The sequence below is a fragment of the Akebia trifoliata genome, chromosome 8 (assembly GCF_017979445.1).
Source record: "Akebia trifoliata isolate Shusen 1 chromosome 8, ASM1797944v1, whole genome shotgun sequence".
NCBI classification, from domain to species: Eukaryota; Viridiplantae; Streptophyta; class Magnoliopsida; order Ranunculales; family Lardizabalaceae; genus Akebia; species Akebia trifoliata.
Window position 1 is genome coordinate 11,544,481 of NC_141382.1, and position 21,400 is coordinate 11,565,880.

The 21,400-nt window shown below is 33.8% G+C and overlaps 1 protein-coding gene and 1 non-coding gene across 2 annotated transcripts; one reads left to right on the top strand and one right to left on the bottom strand.

Moving 5' to 3' along the window:
- Window positions 1-651: 651 nt before the first annotated feature.
- Window positions 652-6,929, bottom strand: LOC147396110 (acetate--CoA ligase CCL3-like). The gene is made up of 3 exons (XM_086451158.1): window positions 6,668-6,929; window positions 3,262-3,852; window positions 652-1,969 (listed from the first exon to the last, which is right to left on the bottom strand). The coding sequence occupies exons 1-3, from the start codon at window positions 6,881-6,883 to the stop codon at window positions 1,073-1,075; spliced, it is 1,704 nt and encodes a 567-aa protein (XP_086307284.1). The 5' UTR covers window positions 6,884-6,929; the 3' UTR covers window positions 652-1,072.
- On the top strand, window positions 2,142-2,215 carry TRNAD-GUC (transfer RNA aspartic acid (anticodon GUC)). Its single transcript has one exon. It is a non-coding gene; the product is annotated as a tRNA-Asp (tRNA).
- Window positions 6,930-21,400: the final 14,471 nt, after the last annotated feature.

Sequence of the window (21,400 nt, forward strand, 5' to 3'; positions counted from 1 at the left end):
TGCAAAATATTTAAATGATTATTTCAATTTTTTTAGTGACATCTGGATGTCATTCATTTTTTCAATGTTTTTTTTTTTATAACCTTGTCTGATGTCATTGGATCTTATAAAATGGATGGCATCCATGCATTGTAAAAAATGTTGTAACAAATAGTTGTCCCCCAATCCTGGATGGGATCATCTAAATTTATGGACTTTGGGATGGGACTAGACCTTGCAGTCCCACATCTCAACCCTTCAGAAATTTTTCAATGTACAACAGAGTAAGTCTGGAGACCACCCAGTTTCAAACATACGACCGATAGATAGAGCAAACCCTTGTGACTAATTTTACCATTGAACTAACACCTTTAGGGTTATTTCCATTTAGAGATCAACAACAACAACAACAAAACCTTATCATAAAGAATTGAGATTGGTTAAATGAATAATATTTTTCCATTCCACTCTATACAAAGCCAAATCTTTTGTTATTGAGAGTTAATTCATATCATTGTTTCCATCAAAGTTCTTTTGGGTCTTCATCTCATCCTTTAAAACCATCAACTTGAATATTCTTCTAATTGGGACTGCAATTGGCTTTTTTCAAACATGTCAAATCCAAACCATAGAAGGGATGGGTGCAAGAGATAAACCACCGAGACAAAGAGGGAAAAAAACCCACCTGCCACTCAAATTTCTGTAAGTCACTTTTTGACCATTCACTCAGATTTAGACATAAACCAGAATCAGTATAATCTCACCACGTGAGTAAGACCTTATTACTTTATTTAAATTAAATTAATTCACTTTTTCCACACAAGCCATGATCAACTTCCACAAAAATACATCCATCCACCTGAAACAAGTCAAACAGCCTTTAGAAAGTTTTCTTCAATGTAAGATCAGTTTGGATTTCTAGACAGCCAAAGATGGAGGTATCCATCTTTGAATATTTATTCAATATAAATAATTTTCTACAATAGACTTTGAATGAAAATAGTTTGGATTTTTAAAGAGCTAAAGATGGAAACATCCATCACTAAACATGTATTCTACATAAATAGTTCATCTCACCAAATCGTACTCCGGATTACAATCTACTCCTCTTAATAGGTCCCATCTCTTTGGCCTTTGCTCTCAACAAGTGCTTCTGTATTTTCCCTGTAGCAGTCTTGGGCAAAGGTCCAAACACCACAGACTTGGGTACCCAATAAGCCGGCATTTTTGCTCTACAAAACTTCATAATATCTTCAGCCAAACCCTGCTCATTAGATCTGTCTAAACCTGTCTTCAATGTCACAAACGCACATGGCAACTCTCCCCATTGCTCATCTGGTCTCGCCACCACTGACGCCTCCAACACAGCCGGGTGTTGGTATAGAGTGCTTTCTACTTCCAAGCTACTAATGTTTTCACCCCCAGAGATAATGATGTCCTTTGCTCTGTCCTTGATCTCTATATACCCATCAGGGTGCTTCACCGCAAGGTCCCCAGAATGGAACCAACCATTTGCAAACACCTCCTCGTTGGCTTTCGGGTTTTTTAAATAGCCCTTCATCACCGCATTTCCACGCATCACAATCTCCCCTATGGAAGTACCGTCAGCGGGGACAGGTTCATTGGTTTCGGTGTTGATCACATCTAGGCCCTCCAATCCAACGTAACGGACTCCTTGGCGAGCTTTTAGGCGGGCTTGAGCTTCAGGGGGTAAGGAGTCCCACTCAGGCTTCCAGGCACACACCGTTGAAGGACCGTAAGTCTCAGAGAGGCCGTAAGTGTGGGTGATGCGGAACCCATGCTGGGTCATGGCTGATAGAACGGAAGGGGGTGGTGCTGCACCAGCTGTCATCACATGGACAAGGCGAGGAAGGGGAAGGATGGTCTGGTCCGGAGGGGCATTGATGATGGTGTTGAGGACTACAGGTGCAGCACAAAAGTGGGTCACACCTTGGTTGGCTATGGCCGAGTAAACAGCCTTGGCAGTTACCTGCAAGCATGCAAGTTTTGCTTTTTTTATTCAATTCACGAATTAGCCCAACTATTCGTCTACTTCATTTATGCCTTTTTTTATATAGTTTTTCATTCGTGTCTCTGTAGCAAGTTGCAACACTGATTATAAATGGTTCAAACGATATGTATGCTGTACACCTTATTTCCCTGGGATTGTAGTTCAATCGGTCAGAGCACCGCCCTGTCAAGGCGGAAGCTGCGGGTTCGAGCCCCGTCAGTCCCGACCTAGGATCCGATGAATCCATCAATTCATCTCTCTATTTTCTGTGAAGAGGGGTAAGAATTATTGAAGTAGTAAACATTAACTAAACAGTTTTTAAAAAAAAATTATGAGAGATCAAGGGAGAAAAACAATACTGGTAATATGGAATCTCTATTGAAAACACACTAGACTAACACAGCTGTGACCAGGGAAAAAGGCAACATTTTTGGATAGGGACTGTGAATCTCCAATGGTTTGCTGAATTCAAACCTTAGCAACCAGAACCTCCTAATAGGGGGTCTCCTGCCCGAAGACCTCTATCCGGCAGTTCAAAAAACCTTAGGAACCTAAGAATCTTTTTCTTTATCTCTTCTTCCTTATCTAATTCTACCCAAACATGAGCCTGATCAAACATTCCATTCCGCACATATGGATAAGAATAAAAAGGAAATCAAAGTTGTACCAACAACTGGGGCATTGAACTTATGAATCACGCAATGAAACTATGGGTAAGAGTGATCAAACAATGGCTAAGACAAAAAATGAATATATCAGAGAACCAATTTGGTTCGAAGCCTAAGTAGATCAACCATGGAGGCAATATTTCTAATTAAACAAATATTGAAAAGAATAGAGAAAAGAGGAATAATCTTCTTATGGTTTCTTGGAGAAAAGATGTGAAAGTACCTAAAGAACTAATTTAGTGGGTATTAGGAAAGAAGGGTGTCCCAAATGGACACATTGACATAATTAAGGATACGTATGCAAGGCTGTGACTATGACTAGTGTGAGGACAAATGGAGAGGTGGCAAACAAGTTCCCAACTACAATTGAGTCTGTATTTGTTTGCTCTGGTTATAGATGAAGTAACTGCTCTTATTCAAGAGCACATTGTTACTTGCAAATGATGAAGTATTAGTTGATAAGACTAGAGAAAGAATCAAACAAAACTATAATTAAGTTGTACGGACTCTAGAATAAGTAGAAGCAAGAGCAGGTATGTGAAGTATATCTTCCATAAATGCAAGAAAGTAAATTCTGTATGGCCCACTAAGGCGCTAACATACCTGACGAAGGCATATGCTTGTACCACAGAGAGCTGCAAGAGACCAAGTGTAACACCAACCATTGCAGTGGAACATGGGAAGAGTCCACAAGTATACAGCCCCGTCATTCATCCCCCATACAAGAGCTCCACTCATAGCCATGAGATATGCCCCTCTATGGCTCAACACCACCCCCTTTGGACTAGAAGTTGTCCCAGAAGTATAACCCAAAGCAATACTCTGCCACTCATCATTAGGTGGTTTCCAAGCATATTCTGGGTCACCAGTTTCCAAAAACTTCTCATATTCAATGGCCCCCTTTTCTAGAGCATATTTGAGTGCCTTCGGATCACAGTTTTCATCACCTATAACAATTAGAAGTGGAGGATTAAAATTCATCTTGTTGTTATCTGCTAAGATCTTCAAAGCTTCCTCTGCTAAGGTAAAGAACTCTTGGTCCACCATTACAACTGCAGCTGATGAGTGACCAAGGAGGAAAGCAATAGTTGGTGCATTTAAGCGAATATTGACACAGTTCACCACAGCTCCAGCCATTGGAACCCCAAAGTGAGCTTCATAAATGGCAGGGATGTTCGGTGCAATTACAGCTACCTGACCAAAATATAACAGGAAAGGAAGATTTGATAATCAATTATTCTAACTCAATACAGAGCAGCAGAAACTAAAGGCAATTAAATCAGACTCCATGTCTAGAAAATGGAAAATATATAAAATATTTGTTTTCCCCAAGAAGTTCACATGCTCCAAACTTCCAATTTTTCAACAAAAAAAAAATATATATATAATGCAAGAAAAAATGAGATATCTCACACAGCCTGAAGTGTCATTTGTTTGTTAGAGTAAATGCTAAGTTGTTACTTATAATCATATCTTGAATATAATAGACAAGAGTTTCCCATGCCTATGGCATGGGCATCCTCTTTGGGGGTTAAAGTGGTAAAAGAGGAAAGAATGCAAAGTTAGGAGGGGTATTATTTAAAAAGGAAGGGGGTGAGGAGAGGAAAGATAATAAAGTTGAAAGGTTTTCTTTGTCTAAATATTTATAACCCACAAAATTGTAGCTCAAGCTAGTGTTTTGTGGGGTATAAAGATTGAGACAAAGGACTGAGAGCCACCGTTGTGTAGATGAAAAAACATTTTTGAGAAGGTTAGGCCCTTGGAAGCAGATAGGGTCTACAAACAATGCAACTGCAGACTCTGTTAGTGTCAGCCACTAGATATGAATGATGGAATTCAGCTAAAACAATAACTGCTAAGATATTTAAGAAACTAGCGGCTGCCCAACAATGGCCTAAAATGATCATTACTAGAATCTTAAGTGGTTCAGTTGAATCAATAAAAAACCCTGGCATTGGTTTAAGCGATAACAGATCAGCACAAAACCACATTCATTCAAGACCCCCACTTGAAAAAGTGTAACCACCAACATTGAATATAGGCAGGGGCGTGTTTACAGTGGGGATTGCCCCCAAAAATAATTTTTTTTTAAAGATTTCGCTCCCATAGAATTTTTTAAACATTGAAGGAGTTATTCATAAATTAATTTTTTTAAGATCTTTAAAGAATTTGGCCCCCACAAAATTTTGTAAACTTTGAAGAACTTACTTACAAATTAAAAACATTTAAGACCATCAAGGAATTGGTTCCCTCACAAAATGTTTTTAAATTTTGAAGGAGTTAATAGTAATTTAAAAAAAATTATATCAACAATATACCACATTAGAATTTTGCCCCCATGAATAAAAAATCTTGGCTCCGCCCCTGAATATAGGACTGCCCCCACATGATCGAAGGCTTGGCTCAAACACGATTTTCTTACCAAGAAACAAAAATGTGAGGAATATGAACCAACCATTTCCACTCGAGACCACGTTATAATATGGAGACACAAGGAGGAACCAGGCACACACAGCCTTACATCTTATTTTCAAATGAGCAGCTGCATGTTTTTTTATTTCCAAGTTGGTTGCCTATTATATTATAGTTAAGTGCTCTGAGTTGTTACCTAGATTGTTAGATATGCACTATTAACTAACAAAAATGGGGTTCAGTGGAAGCCCACCTATAAAAGTTGATCACATTTATTAATTAAATTTCTAGGAAAGGAGTGGAAGCTTTGCAAGTATATTGACCAATAATTATCGTGGACAATGTTTACAAGATTATATCCAAGGAATTGGTTATTATAATGAAGGTGGTGTGGGAGTCACTGATTTATCCTGCTAAGGGGGTATCTACTGTGGGAAGAAAATTTTTAGATGGAATTCTTATAGCCAATATGAATTAGTATTAGATGGTGAAGTACATTAGAATGGAAAGTTGACATGGAAAGATGTCATGGTCAGCTAAGTTGGGGTTTCCTTGAATTATTTATTAGGCAGAATGGGTTTTGGCTCTTTAGGGAGGAAGTGGATGAAGGTTTGCATGTCAACAACATCTCAAAGCATTGGCCAATGGTACTCAAATAGGCTTCTTCAAAACCTAATGGGGTCAGAGATGATGATTACATCACCATATTGGGTTTATATTGATAATCAGAGATCCACCAATATGGAAGGATAATCAATCAATCCAATCTAATAAAGCTAATTGATCATAATTGATGCAAATGTAAATCTTCAAGATATGTGATGAGATGCACCATAGCAATGATATAGTGCATCTCATGCACAATATTATGATGCATATAACTAATCTATACCACAAGACAATGCATACTACTACTCCATTGCTCTTCATTGTAGTTGTTGAAGCTCCTCTTCATTAGAATCATTAATATTTGTTGATAGATTATGGGGAAAATTCCCAAAAATGTAGACAAAAATTGAAGAATTCCGAAAACAGTACACTATTCATTTTAATTCCGAAAATGGTAAATTACCATTTTCGTTAAAGTGGATTTTTTTTTTCCTATTCTATAAAACTATAAATAAAAAAAGTTATGTTCTATAAACAATGACTCTTCCCCTACTTTAACGAAAAATATAATTCCCAAAATGGTACATTACCAATTTCGGAATTAAAATGAACAGTGTGCCGTTTCCGTAATTTTTCAATGTTGAGTACATGTTTTGATTAATCTCCATAGATAATGAATTTGAGATATATTATTAAAAGTTTTGAAATTGCTTCTGGATTGAGGATTACATTAGCTAAAAATAAAATCTTCAAGATTGGGAGAGTGGAGGATTTAGAGAATCATTTATTCCACTTATCCCAATTAACTCAGAAATCTAATTGGGACCAAGATTTACTTATCAAAGGTTGGCAATCAGACCATTTTAAAGAAAAGATTCAGAATTCTACATCAAAGTCATTGCAAGTTCATATAATTAGCAAAAATGAAGGAAAAAAAAAAAAAACGAAGAGCATTGAATATTAATTTCGGTCTTCGATGAAAATTTACCGTGCTTCCGATTCCAATGGAGTGATTCGAAAGAGCAGAAGCCAAGCGACGGCATCTTTGGTAAGTCTGGAACCAATTATACTGTAGAGATCCATGAACAATCGATAATCTATGTGGATGAACTAAAGCGGCTCTCTCTAGAAACCAGAGTGGTGTTAGAGCTGTGTAGTTTGCTTCGTTCTTCGGTAGATCGTCTATGTCTCCTTTGACCGCCATTAAGGACCTGCTGCTCTCTCTCTCTCTCTCTCTGTCTCTCTGTCTCTCGATGAGGCTATTTATCTCATTCTCAATCGAACCAAATCTGGATATCGTCTTTGACCAGCCTCCTCATTTTTTATGGATATTTGAGACAGCCACTATGTTTTGAAAGTGATGACATGCGTCCCTAGACCTCAGTTCTCTTGGTAGACTAATAGAAAAAGATTCAAGCGCCCTCGTCTCTAATTTTTAATAAAAAACTTTTGATTTTTTTTCTCTAAATTAGTCACTTTCAATCTCTTTGGTCAAAATTTATAATCTCATCCTTGACATTAAGATTCTAACTACTTCAACCTTCGAACTTGTAGGTAAGATTGAATGATTTTTTAAAGTTTAGAATGAATGAATTTTGGGTGGAAAAATCTGTGGTTTTCTACCATGGATAAAAGCAAGTTAGAAATTGATGGATAGAGGATAAGGTTGAATAGATTAAGTTACTTTAAGTAAAAAAATTCAAAGATCTTGAACGTCTCAAATTTTTGTATTAAAAAAAAGAAAAAATTAAATAAAATTTTTAAGTAGAAAAAAGAAGAAAATAATGAATTTTTTTGTTAAAAAAAAAACTCTTGATTTCCTTTAAAGTGTTAATCCTAAGTTGAAAATGATTAATTGAAGAGAAAATTATGTAGATTATGAAAAAACATCATAGAGATTAAAGAGTTCGAAGTTGACTGATTTTAAGAAGAAAAATCAAGGGCTTTTATCAAGAAATGATGATAAGGACATTTAAGTCTTTTTCTATTAGTCTATTAAGAAGACTGAAGTCCAGGGATGCATATCATCAGTTTCAAAACATATGGGGGTATCTCTAATATTTATGAAAAAGCAAGGAGCATGTCTAAATCACCCAAAAAATAATTATATTTAAGATAGAAAGATGTTATGTGTAGGGATTCTCTTAAATGGGTCAGAGTTGACTCTCTTCCAAAATTGAATTTAGCAAGTTTGGATTCTTGCAGTTAGATCTGAATATATAAAAACAGATAAAATATGCTTAGATGTCTCATGACGTGGGTTGGATACAAATTGCACATTTTTTATGAAAATATACAATAGTGCATCCCGAGCAAAAAGATCTATGTTTCATGTCCATACACGTCTGCTGACTATTCAACATATTCTAATTAGAAAGTCATTGTTCATTTAATATAAATCGTGGGCACATTCAAGTTAGGTACACTACCTATTTGGAGTAAACTAACATCAACAAATAAAATAAGAATAGATTTATCTTAACTGAATAGTAATTTTCTTTTCTAGCAAGTCATCACGCCGCTGATGTGGCATGAACATAGAATCGTAGATCTTTTTCATCATGATGCACAATTGCACATCCTCATAAAAGATGTGTAACTGTGTGTTCAAGCCCCGACCTTGATTTTTCATATTACCAGAAAATAGGATAATCCAATCTTTCTATCGAGTTATAAGCAGGAAGTTGAGTATACCCTTTTCGGGATTTCCCTCAATGTAGCTATTTGAGTTAGTTCTGTCTTTTAGTTATAAGCAGGAGTTCGAGTTGAGCCCTACGAGTCTTGTTCAAGTTGGTTGCTTTAACTCTTCAAGTAAGAGGAAGAAAGAGATCAGTTCGGTGTATGCCCGTAGGAGAATCCGAATGTCCCCCCGAGGGGATTAGGGGGGTAATGTGTCAAGAAGTGCAATATGAGATTTCAGCCTAAGGTGTTAAAATAAATGTTAATAAATGATGATTAATATTTATTTAAAATTGATTCAAATAAAATTAATTTGGTTTATTTTAAAATGATATTTGAAAGTTACTTTATGGTTGGTGTACTTTTTGTTAAAAAAAAAGTAAGTATTTTTTTTAAAAGAGCATTTCTATTGGTTAATAACTTTTCACATGGATTGGAATTTGTAAAAGTTCTTTTGGCTCCTTTTTTCAAATTTTTATAAATCTCACATTGCTTTTTAAAATGTTTTGGAGGGATTTTAAACCTATATATAAGAACCTATTCTCAACTCTTTCTTCATTCCAAAGACTCTCTCCTTGAGAGCTCCTAATGGCTTCAAGCTATATGGAAATTTAATAATTCTTTTTTATTTTATTTTATATATATATATAGATATAGATATAGATATAAAATAAGAAAGAAAGAAAGAAAGAGAGAGAGAGAGAAAAATTAAATATTTAATAGGGCCATCCAATTTTGGATAGGCACCAAGGCCGAACTGAAAGGTGTCGAAGGGGCTTAAGGGTGCCTAACGGATTCCTTGATCCGAATAGGTGCCTAGTGGTTCCAATGGGTTTTCATACCTATTGAGATTCAAAAATCATTTACGAATGGGTGTGATTTTTAAATTGATATATATTTATGGAGATTAATTCTGTTAAAATAATAACTAATTTTTAAAAAAAAAATTTCTACAAAAAGAGGCATTCGTGTATCCGAGATTCTGAGTGACAGATTTTCTCAAAATAGTGCAAATTTTGAGGAAATATACAGTTGTGTTAGAACTGGGCTCTGTTGTATCCTGAAGACAAGTTCGCCAGCAACCCATCTGCATCTTCGTGTTTAATCGGAGTGGGGGCGTCTGTTGTCTACAAGACAACGTAGATTACTACGTGCCTCAGAACAATACAGTTTAAGTTCAAGTTCTATTTTTCTAACATAAGGTCACTGCAACATTATTCTATGTCATATGATATGAGGTGCAAATTGATAAAAACATGATCATGTGGCATTAGATAATATTTTTGGATGTCGCAAATTGATAAGGTTTTAGGATCTACTCCAAGCTATGTTAAGTAACAAATAAAGTCATAAATTTGAATTTTATAATGTAGATCACTAGTACAAGGTTTATTAGGTAACAACTTGATAAAGTAAGGTTTGATGGGTAATAAAAGTCATAAAATACGATCCCCTTCAAGAATTTCAAGGGGAGTTTTTGTAATAAATGCAACAATTAAGTATGCTTGGTATATCTCTCCAAATAAAATAAAATATATAGTTTGATAAGAAGAAAAAAACGGTCTGGTGTCTTTTGAAATACTTTTTTTTTCACTCTTAATGGGTCCACTAATGCTACGATATTCAAACCGGTCTCTTGTTTCATCCTTAAAATAAAATTGCAAAGATGTTGGATTTGAATGACGTATATGTTCAATTCTATGTTTAAGAATCAACCTTGAAAATTATTTATTCTTAGAAATAAAATGCAGCAATTTAATTGAATGTTCTTCGTGCATAAATCCATCAAAAGATTCACTAAAAAAGGTTTTTTATTGATAAATTGCTGGGGTGGAACCACGAGGTTTTTTATTGTCAGGATTCCTTGACTCCTAAGGATGACTTATGGAAAAAACACATGATCCCAATCCTTTAAATGCAAAATTCAATGGTTGAGATTTATCATTGGGATAAGTATCTTCGAGATTTGTATTATTAAGATATTCATAAATCTCAACCATTGTATTTGGTGTTTAAAGGGTTAAGATCATGTGTTTTTTTCATGAGTCATTCTTAGGAGTCAACAGCTGAACTATGTGGACGGTGTGTGACCCCCACAAAATATTTAGAGAAACATTTTTCTTACAAACTTAGTTAGATTTTTGAATCTTATTAAGAGTTGTTAAACTTGTAGATATGTGAGGTTCAATGGATTTTAATCTCATCTACTTGGATTTAAGAGTCGTCATCATTCAAAGAGTTTAAGATGTAAATGAACACCATAAAAGAAGATTTTGAATCTATTTTTTCAACAAATTAGTGAATCATTTATAATCTTAACCTAAAGGTCAAGAGTAAGGACGTTCGGTTATGAGACAAGAAAGGTGTTAGGCACCTTGTTTGACCCACCAAGTTGGTGATTACCAAGTATTGATCATATGTGAAGTATAAACTATTTTTTCCATTTTTTTTTTTTTTGAGTTAAAAAACTAGTAAATATTTACAAACACATAGATGCATAGGTACCTTATCTTGTTTTTGGGTCAAATGAGCAAGTCATAAATATAAAATAAAAAAAACATGTTTGCTAGAATTTTTTGTTAGATTAGGATTTGAGGGCAATCTATCTGGATTTGAGGGCAAATCTATCTAGATTTGACTCTTTTGAACCTCGAGCGTATTACAACATGATTTATACTCACATTAGAGTTTATTTTTGTTGTCTAAGCTCTAGGGACATACTCACATTATGAGGGATTACTCTCTTTCTCCTTAACATACTAAAGAGAAACTAACTACCTTACTTGGAAATTGAAAGAACTTGAAAGCAAAAAAAAAAAAAAATTGACAATTGCTATTGAAAATAAATATTCTTTGAAAAATATATTATGGACTTAGAAAATGGAAAATTACCTAACATTGTGAGGGACTCCTTAAGCAATTAGAAGTAAGCTAGCTACATTACATTGTAAGAAATTAAAGAATGAGATAGATAGAAGTGGTATTATGGGGCATAATAAGTATTAAAAAAATTAAATTATTCTCCCCACCTTTATTTTCTTCCATCTTTCTCTCTTCCTCTTCTTCTTCTAAGCTTCTAAAAGGTATAAGAAATAAATTGGAGAGAATTTTGGAACTTTAGAAGACTTTAAGAAGGAATTTTGATAGAATTATAGGACTTAAACTTGCCTCCCTTTTTATCTTAAAAGAATCCTCTATTTATAGGGATTTGGGAGACCCTTGGGGATATAAGTGTCCAAGTTTCATAAGTTTAAAATATTCTCAAGAAAGTCTTAATGAATGATCATGGTTACCCTCAATCAAATTGTCTTTGATGGTCATTCTAATATCTATGAGTCTTATCAATCATGACTATCAAAAGATACAAGTGTAAAGCTCATAAGATTCTTGAGAATTCTCTTTGAGGGGTAGGACTGTCAAGATCCCTTGAACTTGGTCAAACTTTAGAGAAATTAGAAACAATGAGGGTGTAAGCTCCTGACAACTTAGGGGTAGAAGAGTAATTGCTCTTGTAATTCTAAATCATTCTTGTGAATGGATAAAAGGGTCAAGATCCCTTGATTTTTATCAATTTGCATGGAACTTAAGAGAAAAGGCCTTGAATTAATATTAAGAGTAGTGGGCTTAAAGGTCAATTACCTTAATTGAGTCTCAACAAATTATGGGTAAGAAGGTAATTGGATCTTTGTAACGACCAAAGGTCAAGCTTGAGAGAATTAAAATTTTACTAGAAAAACTAAATTAGAAAATATTTATGTTTTCTTGAGAAAAAGGTAATTAAGAAAGGTTTTAAAGGGTAATTTCCCTAAGCAAATCTAAAGCATTAAAGTGTACTCACTCTAAGAAAAATCGTCTAATCGACTGGATGAATTGATGACTTACCCAAGGTTCAGGAAAAATACCTTAAGCCATGGGTAACCCACAACCAATCTTAGTTTTAAGCTTTAAAACTTGGCTTTGAAGGGTTGGGTTCCACTGATGTGGACTCCACTTAATTAAATTGAAGATTTTATAAATGGGCTTCACTTTATTGGATTTTGAGAGCTCTCGAGCCTGGTATAGACAAATTTGGGTGTCTATAGAGCTCAAATGAATTACCAAATTGGCAAATCCAATACCATAGCTTTCTAGATTTCATGGAAATTAAAACTTATATCCAAAAAAATTAATATATATTTATGGGTTTCATATAAGGTTTTGAAAATGAATGGACAAGAACTCCAACCAACTCCTAAATTTAAAGTGAAAATTTAACCGTAAAAAATAATCTTTTTTTCTAAATCATAGGATTTTGTCCATTATATCCATGTGGCATCGGATCATGTTTTTTTATGCCAAAAGGTGAGCTCAAATCTTACTAAGTTAGTGAGACTAGAGTTACTCATATTTTTATATATATAATCTTGAAGAATATAGAGCGACTTATGGAGGAGACTTATCTCTTGCACTTCTATTACAAAAACTCTCTGACTTTGTCAAGTGTGTTACTCAACAAACCTTGAAGTGAAACCCACAACTTTTAAAAAGACTAAATATTTGTAATGCCCTCATTTCTTTAAATTAATACCTATTATATCCTTTTCACTCTCAACATCAATTATCTCGAAAACATGACGAGGATATAATGGATATTTGATTAAAAGAACTGAAGGTATAATATGTATTTAATTATTTATAGTGATTGTTAAATAAGGAAAGTTTCTTGTTCATATAAATTTGTGGCATTTAAAAACATAATCCCATGCCACATGGTTGTAGCATATAACATTCGAATGAAAAAAGAAAAAAAAAGTTAATTGTCACAAGTGATTCAAAAATTTGAAATTTGGGAGTTCAGTAGTTGTCCATTTTCAACACCTTAGATCAATCTTAAAAGATTTTTTTTCTTTCTAAATGAGTTTTTCCATGAAATCTAGAAGGTTGATGTGTTGGATTGCGAATGTGATGATCCATGTGGGCCCAATGATCCTTAGTAGGAGTTGAAATCTTATTAAGTCAGTAAAGCTAGGTTTGACAAACTTAATAAGTAAGGGAGTTTTTGTTTTAAAAATGTAACAGATAGGTCACCCGATAAACGTTTTTTTCTCAAAAAAAAAAAATATATATATATATATATATATACATATAAGTTTCAACAAACAGTACTTTTAAAACTCACCCAGTTAACCACCAAGGGGGTGGCTGAATGGTAGTAACTTGGGGCCAAGGAATCTGCTCTTTCTATTGTCTCAAGTTCAAATCCCACTACCCATAAAAAACCTTGGTGGCCACGCACCACTCCACATAGTGGGGTATAGCCTGAGTGCGGGGGCGTAGGGACTAGTCTGGTGCGCGCAAGCTGGCCCGGATACCCTTCGTTATCAAAACAAAAAACAAAAAAAAAAAAACTCACCCAGTTGGGATAACTTTACTCAACAATTTCGAGGGTTTTATCAAAATAAAGGTTACTTTCGTAGATTACTTAATAGGTTATAAAGTACTTCTGATCTATAAATAATCTAACCCTCTTTCTTATTTTATGGTAAGAACATATAATAAGACTTCTATTACAAGAAAGTATAAATCTTGGCTTAGTGGTAATTTTGGACCGATAAGTGGTTAATGCCCGTAGGTCATGAATTCGATATCCAATATGATCATTAATTCCTCATGGGCCAGTAAGGGTGCATGTGATATGCAAGAGTTGCATGTGTCCCAGGACTAGTCTTTGGACAAGACCATGGTTCATGTCTTATCCAAGGACTGGGCAAAGCCCAAATACAAACCTGATCCACTGGCAACAGGGATACCCGACCAGTGGATACCCGGTTATCAAAAAAACCAAAAACAAAGTATAGCTATTATTATTTATACTTTTTATAATTTCATTTTCATATTATTAGTTCGCAAGTGAAATTCTCTAGGTCAAGCTCTAGGTAAACTTACTTTTAATAAATTTAGAAACTGGGTATGATGGGAATCGAACACGGGTCTTTGATATCAACTCCCAAAGTTCGCATCAAAATCAATATCATAATATGTGCCAATCATATTCAGTGTCTTCCTGTTATCTTAATTTGATTGTAATTTTTCAAAATAACACAACTTTTAACTAGGAAATTGTTTTGCAATAAAAATGGTATCCTTAGAAAGCTATTATAAAAAATAAATTCTTAAATAAAACTTTATTGTGAAAAATCTATCATGTCCTTAAAAAACTATTGTGACACTAAAAGATCATTGATATTTTCTTATAAAATTGTATGTCACCAGCTTGCAATATAAATTCCTCTTTTATAAAATAATAATAATAATAATACCAAATAGATAAGAAATTAGGGTGAAGTGGAGCTAGTGGGTTGGAAAAATATTTCGAATAATGTCATTCTTTCAACCATAGAAATATGGCTTCTAACACTACGTGAAAATTGGAAAATTCGACAGATAAAATTGATGAGCCAAGGCCCACAGATTTTAGAAACTGAATTTTCATGGTCTAGGACCGTCGAAATTCTTGATGCTCCAAGATTTAACGGTTTAGAGTTGTCGAATTTCTCCCATCCTTTATTAATTTGACAGTTTCGATCCATCGAAAACCAAAACTTGACATGAAAAATTTGCCGTGAATTCAACCCCTTTGTCCATTGAATCTTACTAAATTTGATGACTCGGCCGTCAAATTTGGGCTTTTTTCACATTGTGTGACTGAGCATATAACCAACCAAAGTATCATCCCAACGTTCAATTTCTCTGTCAGCTGGTTCCTCCAAAATTGGTATTAGTTTGCTATTTTATGTCTGGGAACGCAATTAAACCAAAAAAAACACAAAAAAGATAGAACCCATTTAACCAAGAGACTAGTATTCAAACACCTTCAAGACCAATATAAAAAAAACACAATGAATATGTAAGGGGAAAAAAAATACCAAATAGCATTCCCTATAAGAAGAGAAGTGGATGATCCTCATTATTCAATATTAATCGACTTGTTGCGAATTTGGAGATACCCATTTAATACGAATACAAGGAAAATAAACACAAAAAAGATAGAACCAAGATTTACGTGTGGATCGATAGTGATGCCTACATTTATGGGTGGATCAGATTTTCTTCATTATGAGAATCAAAGCAAAATAATACAAGAAAAAATACTTGAGATTTAATTGCAAAACCAAGCCCTAAAACCTTGTGCACACCTCTCCCTACCTCTCTCAAACCTAGAAGAAGAAACCCATAATTAGCTAAAAGCTCCCAAATATTGTTATTTATAATGTTAAAAAAGAGGAACTTATCCTTACCGTTAGATTAATGCCAATCTAATGGATGAGATAAAAGCCACAAATAAATAACATGATTTTAAAGTTAGGGGATAATTCCCCAAGGACCATGCAAAATTAATTCTTACAAAATAGCTATGGGCCACAACAGATCCCTTTTTAACATTATAATCTAATATGAGACGTATCTAAGCTCCTTAGAAATGATGTGGTGCATCTCTGTACACTTTATTACATTGCTTCTATTTAATAGTCTAACATCCCACTCATGGTGATCAATGATCATCGTGAGTTGCAAAAATCAATCACCTCCAATAACTCAATCATTAGTGACGATTCATCAATGTGTGTATGGGTTGAATCTATGCTGTCGAGAAATCTGTTTGATCCATTGTATAATTTTGTGAGTGTCTACCCATGGAACATGATGTATCCAAATATGTCAAAATGAAGAGCAAATAGCTCTACTTAAATGGGCTCGATTGGGCCATGATCAGTTACGTTGTTGAAACCTATTGGATTTTTAATTTTTTAGTTCAAAAATGCAATTGGGCCTTCATGGGCCAAAATGAACTTAATCATGGAGGATTCAGAGCTTCAAACTATATAGGGAGCTTGATCACCATGGATTTATCAAAGGATCTTTGGATTAAAAATGAGCTTGATCACTGCGGATTCCAAGGCTCTTTTGATAAAAATGGGGTGCTCATCATATTCAAAGACTCCAAATTATTATTTTTTTTGGCAAAAGGGATCAATCACATCTGTAAACACTCCAAAATTGTACAATTGTAGAGTTCAAGGTCCCGAGACATAGAGGAAAGAGTCGATGAATGAAGAGAGAAAATAAAGCAAAACTGACAATTTGGAGAGAGCACGTGACATTTGATCTCAAATATTTATTTTTCATAGAAATTTATTTCAAAAATGAATTTAGAAGGTCAACTGTAAGCATGTGCCCAAACTCTAAATTGTATTTTTTTTTTGTTTGCACCGTGTTAACCCATATTTTGACTTGAGTTCGATTTGGACATGGTTCTGGAAAATTAAGTTAAGTCAGTGTTTTCTTCAGATTTGGGAATTATGGTAGTATCGAGTTAATTTGATAATGTAAAATTGATTGTCGAGTTGACTCACTGATTTAACGAATGATCTTAACATGCGATTTTTCATTATCAAAGCATTCATAAGTCAACTCATCCTTGAGAGAGTTAAAGGTTTCGATTTGATGCTTGATCCAAAATGTTGTTCGGAATTTCAGTAATTCGATCTATCTCAAGGCACATTGTTGTGGATTATTTACATGTGATCTTGGGAATTTCATGTGTTTGTTATATTGTATGTATGATGATATTGTATGCAATGGGATTATTAGCTTGGTCAATCATAGCATCAATTGCTTTCAATTTTAAGAGGTAAGGTCACATTGGACCTAACTTAAAATTACAAAATACAATTTTTTAATAAATCTTAAACCCCACTCGCACACACGTTCAATCGAGTTAGATATAAATAGATCAAAGGTTTTAACTTATTCACTAAACAAGTTACTAAAAATAGTGTCGGAGCATGCACTGGAGGTTCTCGAACTAGCACAATGTGAAAAAAGCCCAAATTTGACCAGCCTTGATTTCATAAAATTTGATGGACCAAGAGATCGAATTGGAGTTGAATTTTTCATTGTTAAATTTTTTTTTTCGACGAGCTAAATCTGTCAAATTAATGAAGAATGAGAGAAATTCGACAGCTTTAAGCCGTTAAATCTGGGAACATCAAGAATTTCAATGGTCCTAGCCCGTTAAAATGCAGTTTCTAAAATTTGTTGGCCTTGACCTGTCAATTTTTTCTGTAGAATTTTTCAGTTTTCACGTAGTATAGTAGTGGACCCAATACCTATTGTCTATTTAAATCTGACAAGATGACCTGTACATAAACTTTTAAAAAGTGAAATAAAAATAAAAATTCATGTGAATAAAAAAATCAAGTGATGTTAAATAGGTAATCGTGTAAACAGGTCAATCGGAGTGCTTAATACTTTCCCCGAGCCACAATTGAACCTCCGGATTCAAATTTCTGATTTGCAAATTATTCCCAGAAAATTTATTTTTAATTCAAAAATTAAATTGGGTGGCCATTCACACCCAATTAACTCAATGAATGATGGCGACTCCAAATCACGTGGCCCATCTATTCCATCTTGAGAATCTGGTTGCTACAATATCAACTCGAGTAATCTTAAGAAATGAGCTGTCATTTTGGATTTGGATTGATCCTGATACAAGGGTTTGTATGGCATCGATGACATAATTAATTTGATATTGGTGTATGAGGCATGTACTGAATCAAATCTATTGGCAAATCGTATTTCAAATGTCAGAAGTTGAATGGTTATGGATTGACAGATGTGAGATACACTGCATCCAACCATTTGTCCAAAATTTCTTTAAAGACATTGTCTTGATGATGCAACAAAAGCTTGAACCAGAACCCACGAAAGGATTTTCTTTTGTTTGTTATAAAATAAATGCTCCAAAATAACTTAGATTATGACAGGAATGTGGTTCCTTGACCGTTTTGACGCCAACCAAGACTTCGACGCCAAGGAAATCCGAGTCAACTGATCATTTTTATTGTGATTTTCTTGTGGTAAGGAGTGAAAGTTGGTGGCGAAATAAAAAATTATCATCTTGCATCAATGGCAAAAAAGAACCCCTTCCTTTTGAATCTCATGTGGATGAGTAGCGATCTGACTGTTAGAATAGTTGTGAACTTAGGCAGTCTTGGAAGTTTTAGACCTTGATTGGTTTGATTATTAGACGATTTGGATATCATGTTGCTTTGGAGTTTGTGATGAGAAAGGCATTGACCTATGATATTTTCGAAGAAATGTCTTAAACAAAATGATAAAAAGACTTTAGATCTAATACTAATAAAAGACGAGTGAAACAAAATGTTGGATAGACAGCGACGGCGCAGGTCGTTCGAGGACTCCAAGATTTTATGCTTGATTAAAAGATCAAGACTTTGATACCATAAAAAAGAATAAGATTTGATTGATTGTCTTGATTTTCAATGAATTGCAATCAATCCTAGTGGACTTAATATAGAAAAACAAATCTTATTAGAGAATGAGATGTATTGTATTAAGGTTCATGAGATACATTGTATCATTATCAATGTATCTATCACAAATGAAAGGTTGTGATGAAGATTGATATATTTAGAATATATAATTAGGATTTTTAGATTAGGCTTTTCTTTTATATTTTGGTTGATGTAATCTATATAAATACCCTATTAGGATTCATTTAATAATCATTCAAGAATTCTCAATAAAATTAATTTTTCTAAATGGTATCAGAACCTAAGATCTACTGAGAACATGATTCTGGTACATCATTTTTCAATGATACTACAACCACCATAGCTGAACTTAAATCTCTTTTTTCTTCTTCTATTTTAATTTTCTTTAATAAAAATCACACCTTCCAACATATCTTTGTAAGCCCCCCTAATCCACTCACTTATGTCTCAAGATCTCTATTTTCCTTTGAACCTCTCTAACGAGAGTTCTTCTATAAGTCACATGATCCTATTTTGTATGTTCTTGAAAGAATCATGGCTGATCTAATCCAATGATTCACCAGCTCTGATAAACTCAAAAAATGAGCAGGATGTGACACTGATGGATTTCACATATAGACGATGATCGCCAACAAGCACAATTGGATTTTGTGTATCAATAAATATATTAATTTATGAGATCAAGAACAACTATTTAATGCAACAAATTGCATATTCCTTCTTCAAAGGATCATGTAATTATGGGAGAATATTAAAGAATAGGATACATAGTATCGATTCCAAATGAAAGGTTGTGATGGAAATTGATATATTTAGAATAAATAAATTAGTATTTTCTATATTAGAAATGATTGATATGTAATATATTTAGATTCAAATATTATTGAGTAACTTATGTTAATTAGGATTTTTAGATTACGCTTACTTTTTTATATCTTGGTTGTTGTAATCTTTGTAAGTACCCCTATTAGGGTTCATGTAATGACCATTCAAAAATTCTTAATAAAATTAATTTTTCTACATGTATCATATCCAACTCACAATATACTATGCATCATCATCTCAATTTCTTACCCATCTGTATTATTTTACTTTTTTATATAGAAAAAAAGGAAGTTATATTGCAAACTAATGACATATGGTTTTATATGCTTAGATGTATTAAATTCACTGCATGGAGGATGTTTTTTATTTAACTAATGTATTGGATTTGTAATTATCATTGGATAAATGCAAGTGAAATGCTATCAGTACCCACGAGAAGATCGAGCCAAAAAAGTAGTTCTCAAACTCAATAATGGATACAAGTATTGCACAAGGATAGATGGAGCCTATTGAGTGTAGTGGACTTAGTGCGAAAATAGTTCCCAATTGTTCTTGAGGGAATTGTTTGAGACTTTTAAGATTAATTTCTCTCAATAGATTTTTTTTTATTGTTATACATGTCTTTGATCAATTTGCGCTGCTAAGAAGGGAGTCCAACTTGGTTCGATTTGGGGTCAAATCGAAATTGAGCCGACATAAGTTGGTTCCACTAAATAAGAACCATAACCAAACCAAATTCCCTATAGAATTGAAGCAAACCGAACTGAACTAAGGTCGGTTTGGTTCAGTTCTATGGGTTGCCAATATCCCATAAACATGTTTGGAAGCAACATATTTTTAGTGAAAAAAATTAAATAAATAATTAATATGAATTTAATATAATAAGTTATTAATCAATCTATAAAATAAAAAAGTCCATAATCTATCTATAAAAAGGCATTAATCTATTTCCTAACTTCTAAAAAGTTGTAAGTCATTAAGCGTTAGATTCTTGGATTGGTTCGGTTCTATACAAGTCTTGAACAAAGAACCAAACCACAAATTGACCGATTTTCCATTTTCTTAACTCATAACTGAACTGCAAGTTGTTCCAAACCATACCAAATCAGTCCAAAGCTATCGATTTGGCTCGCTTCTCTATTTGAATCGAACTAAGTTGCACCCCTATCACTACGTGAAAATTGGAAAATTCGACATAAAAATTTGACAGGCCAAGGCCTACAAATTTTTAAAACTAAATTTTGACGGTCTAGGACCGTCGAAATTCTTGATGTCCCAGATTTGATAGCTTAAAACTATCAAATTTCTCTCATCCTTCATTAATTTGACAGTTTCGACTTGTTGAAAAAAAAATTTGACAATGAAAAATTCAACGCTAATTCAACCTCTTGGTCCGTCAAATTTTATGAAATTTCACAACCCAAAACCCTCAAATTTGGGCTTTTTTCACATTGTGTATTGTTGAGTTCCTTTTTATAAGATTCTCACATATGTATAGGTATTATGAAAATGCAACTTCAATAGAACCCAAAGATTTAACAAAAAGTATATGATTTTTTTGGATTTTTAATTTCTATTTTCAGTTTGATCGTTCAAAAGATTTCATGACAGAAATCAACATTGGATAGTTAACATAGAAAACGATTGTTGATCAATCCAGCATCACCAAAATGGATTAGATGCTTGACACCCATGCTAGTCATGAATTCGATCCAGCCACTTTTCCCCATGCATGGGTATCTCATTATTAAGGAATTAGTTGTTAGTAAGCAGTCGTGTCTATGGATCAATCATTAATGATAGAATAAGCGACACTCCTTTTGACCCAATGACCATGGTGCTTGAATCAGCTTAACTATGGAAGTGGATTCTCTATA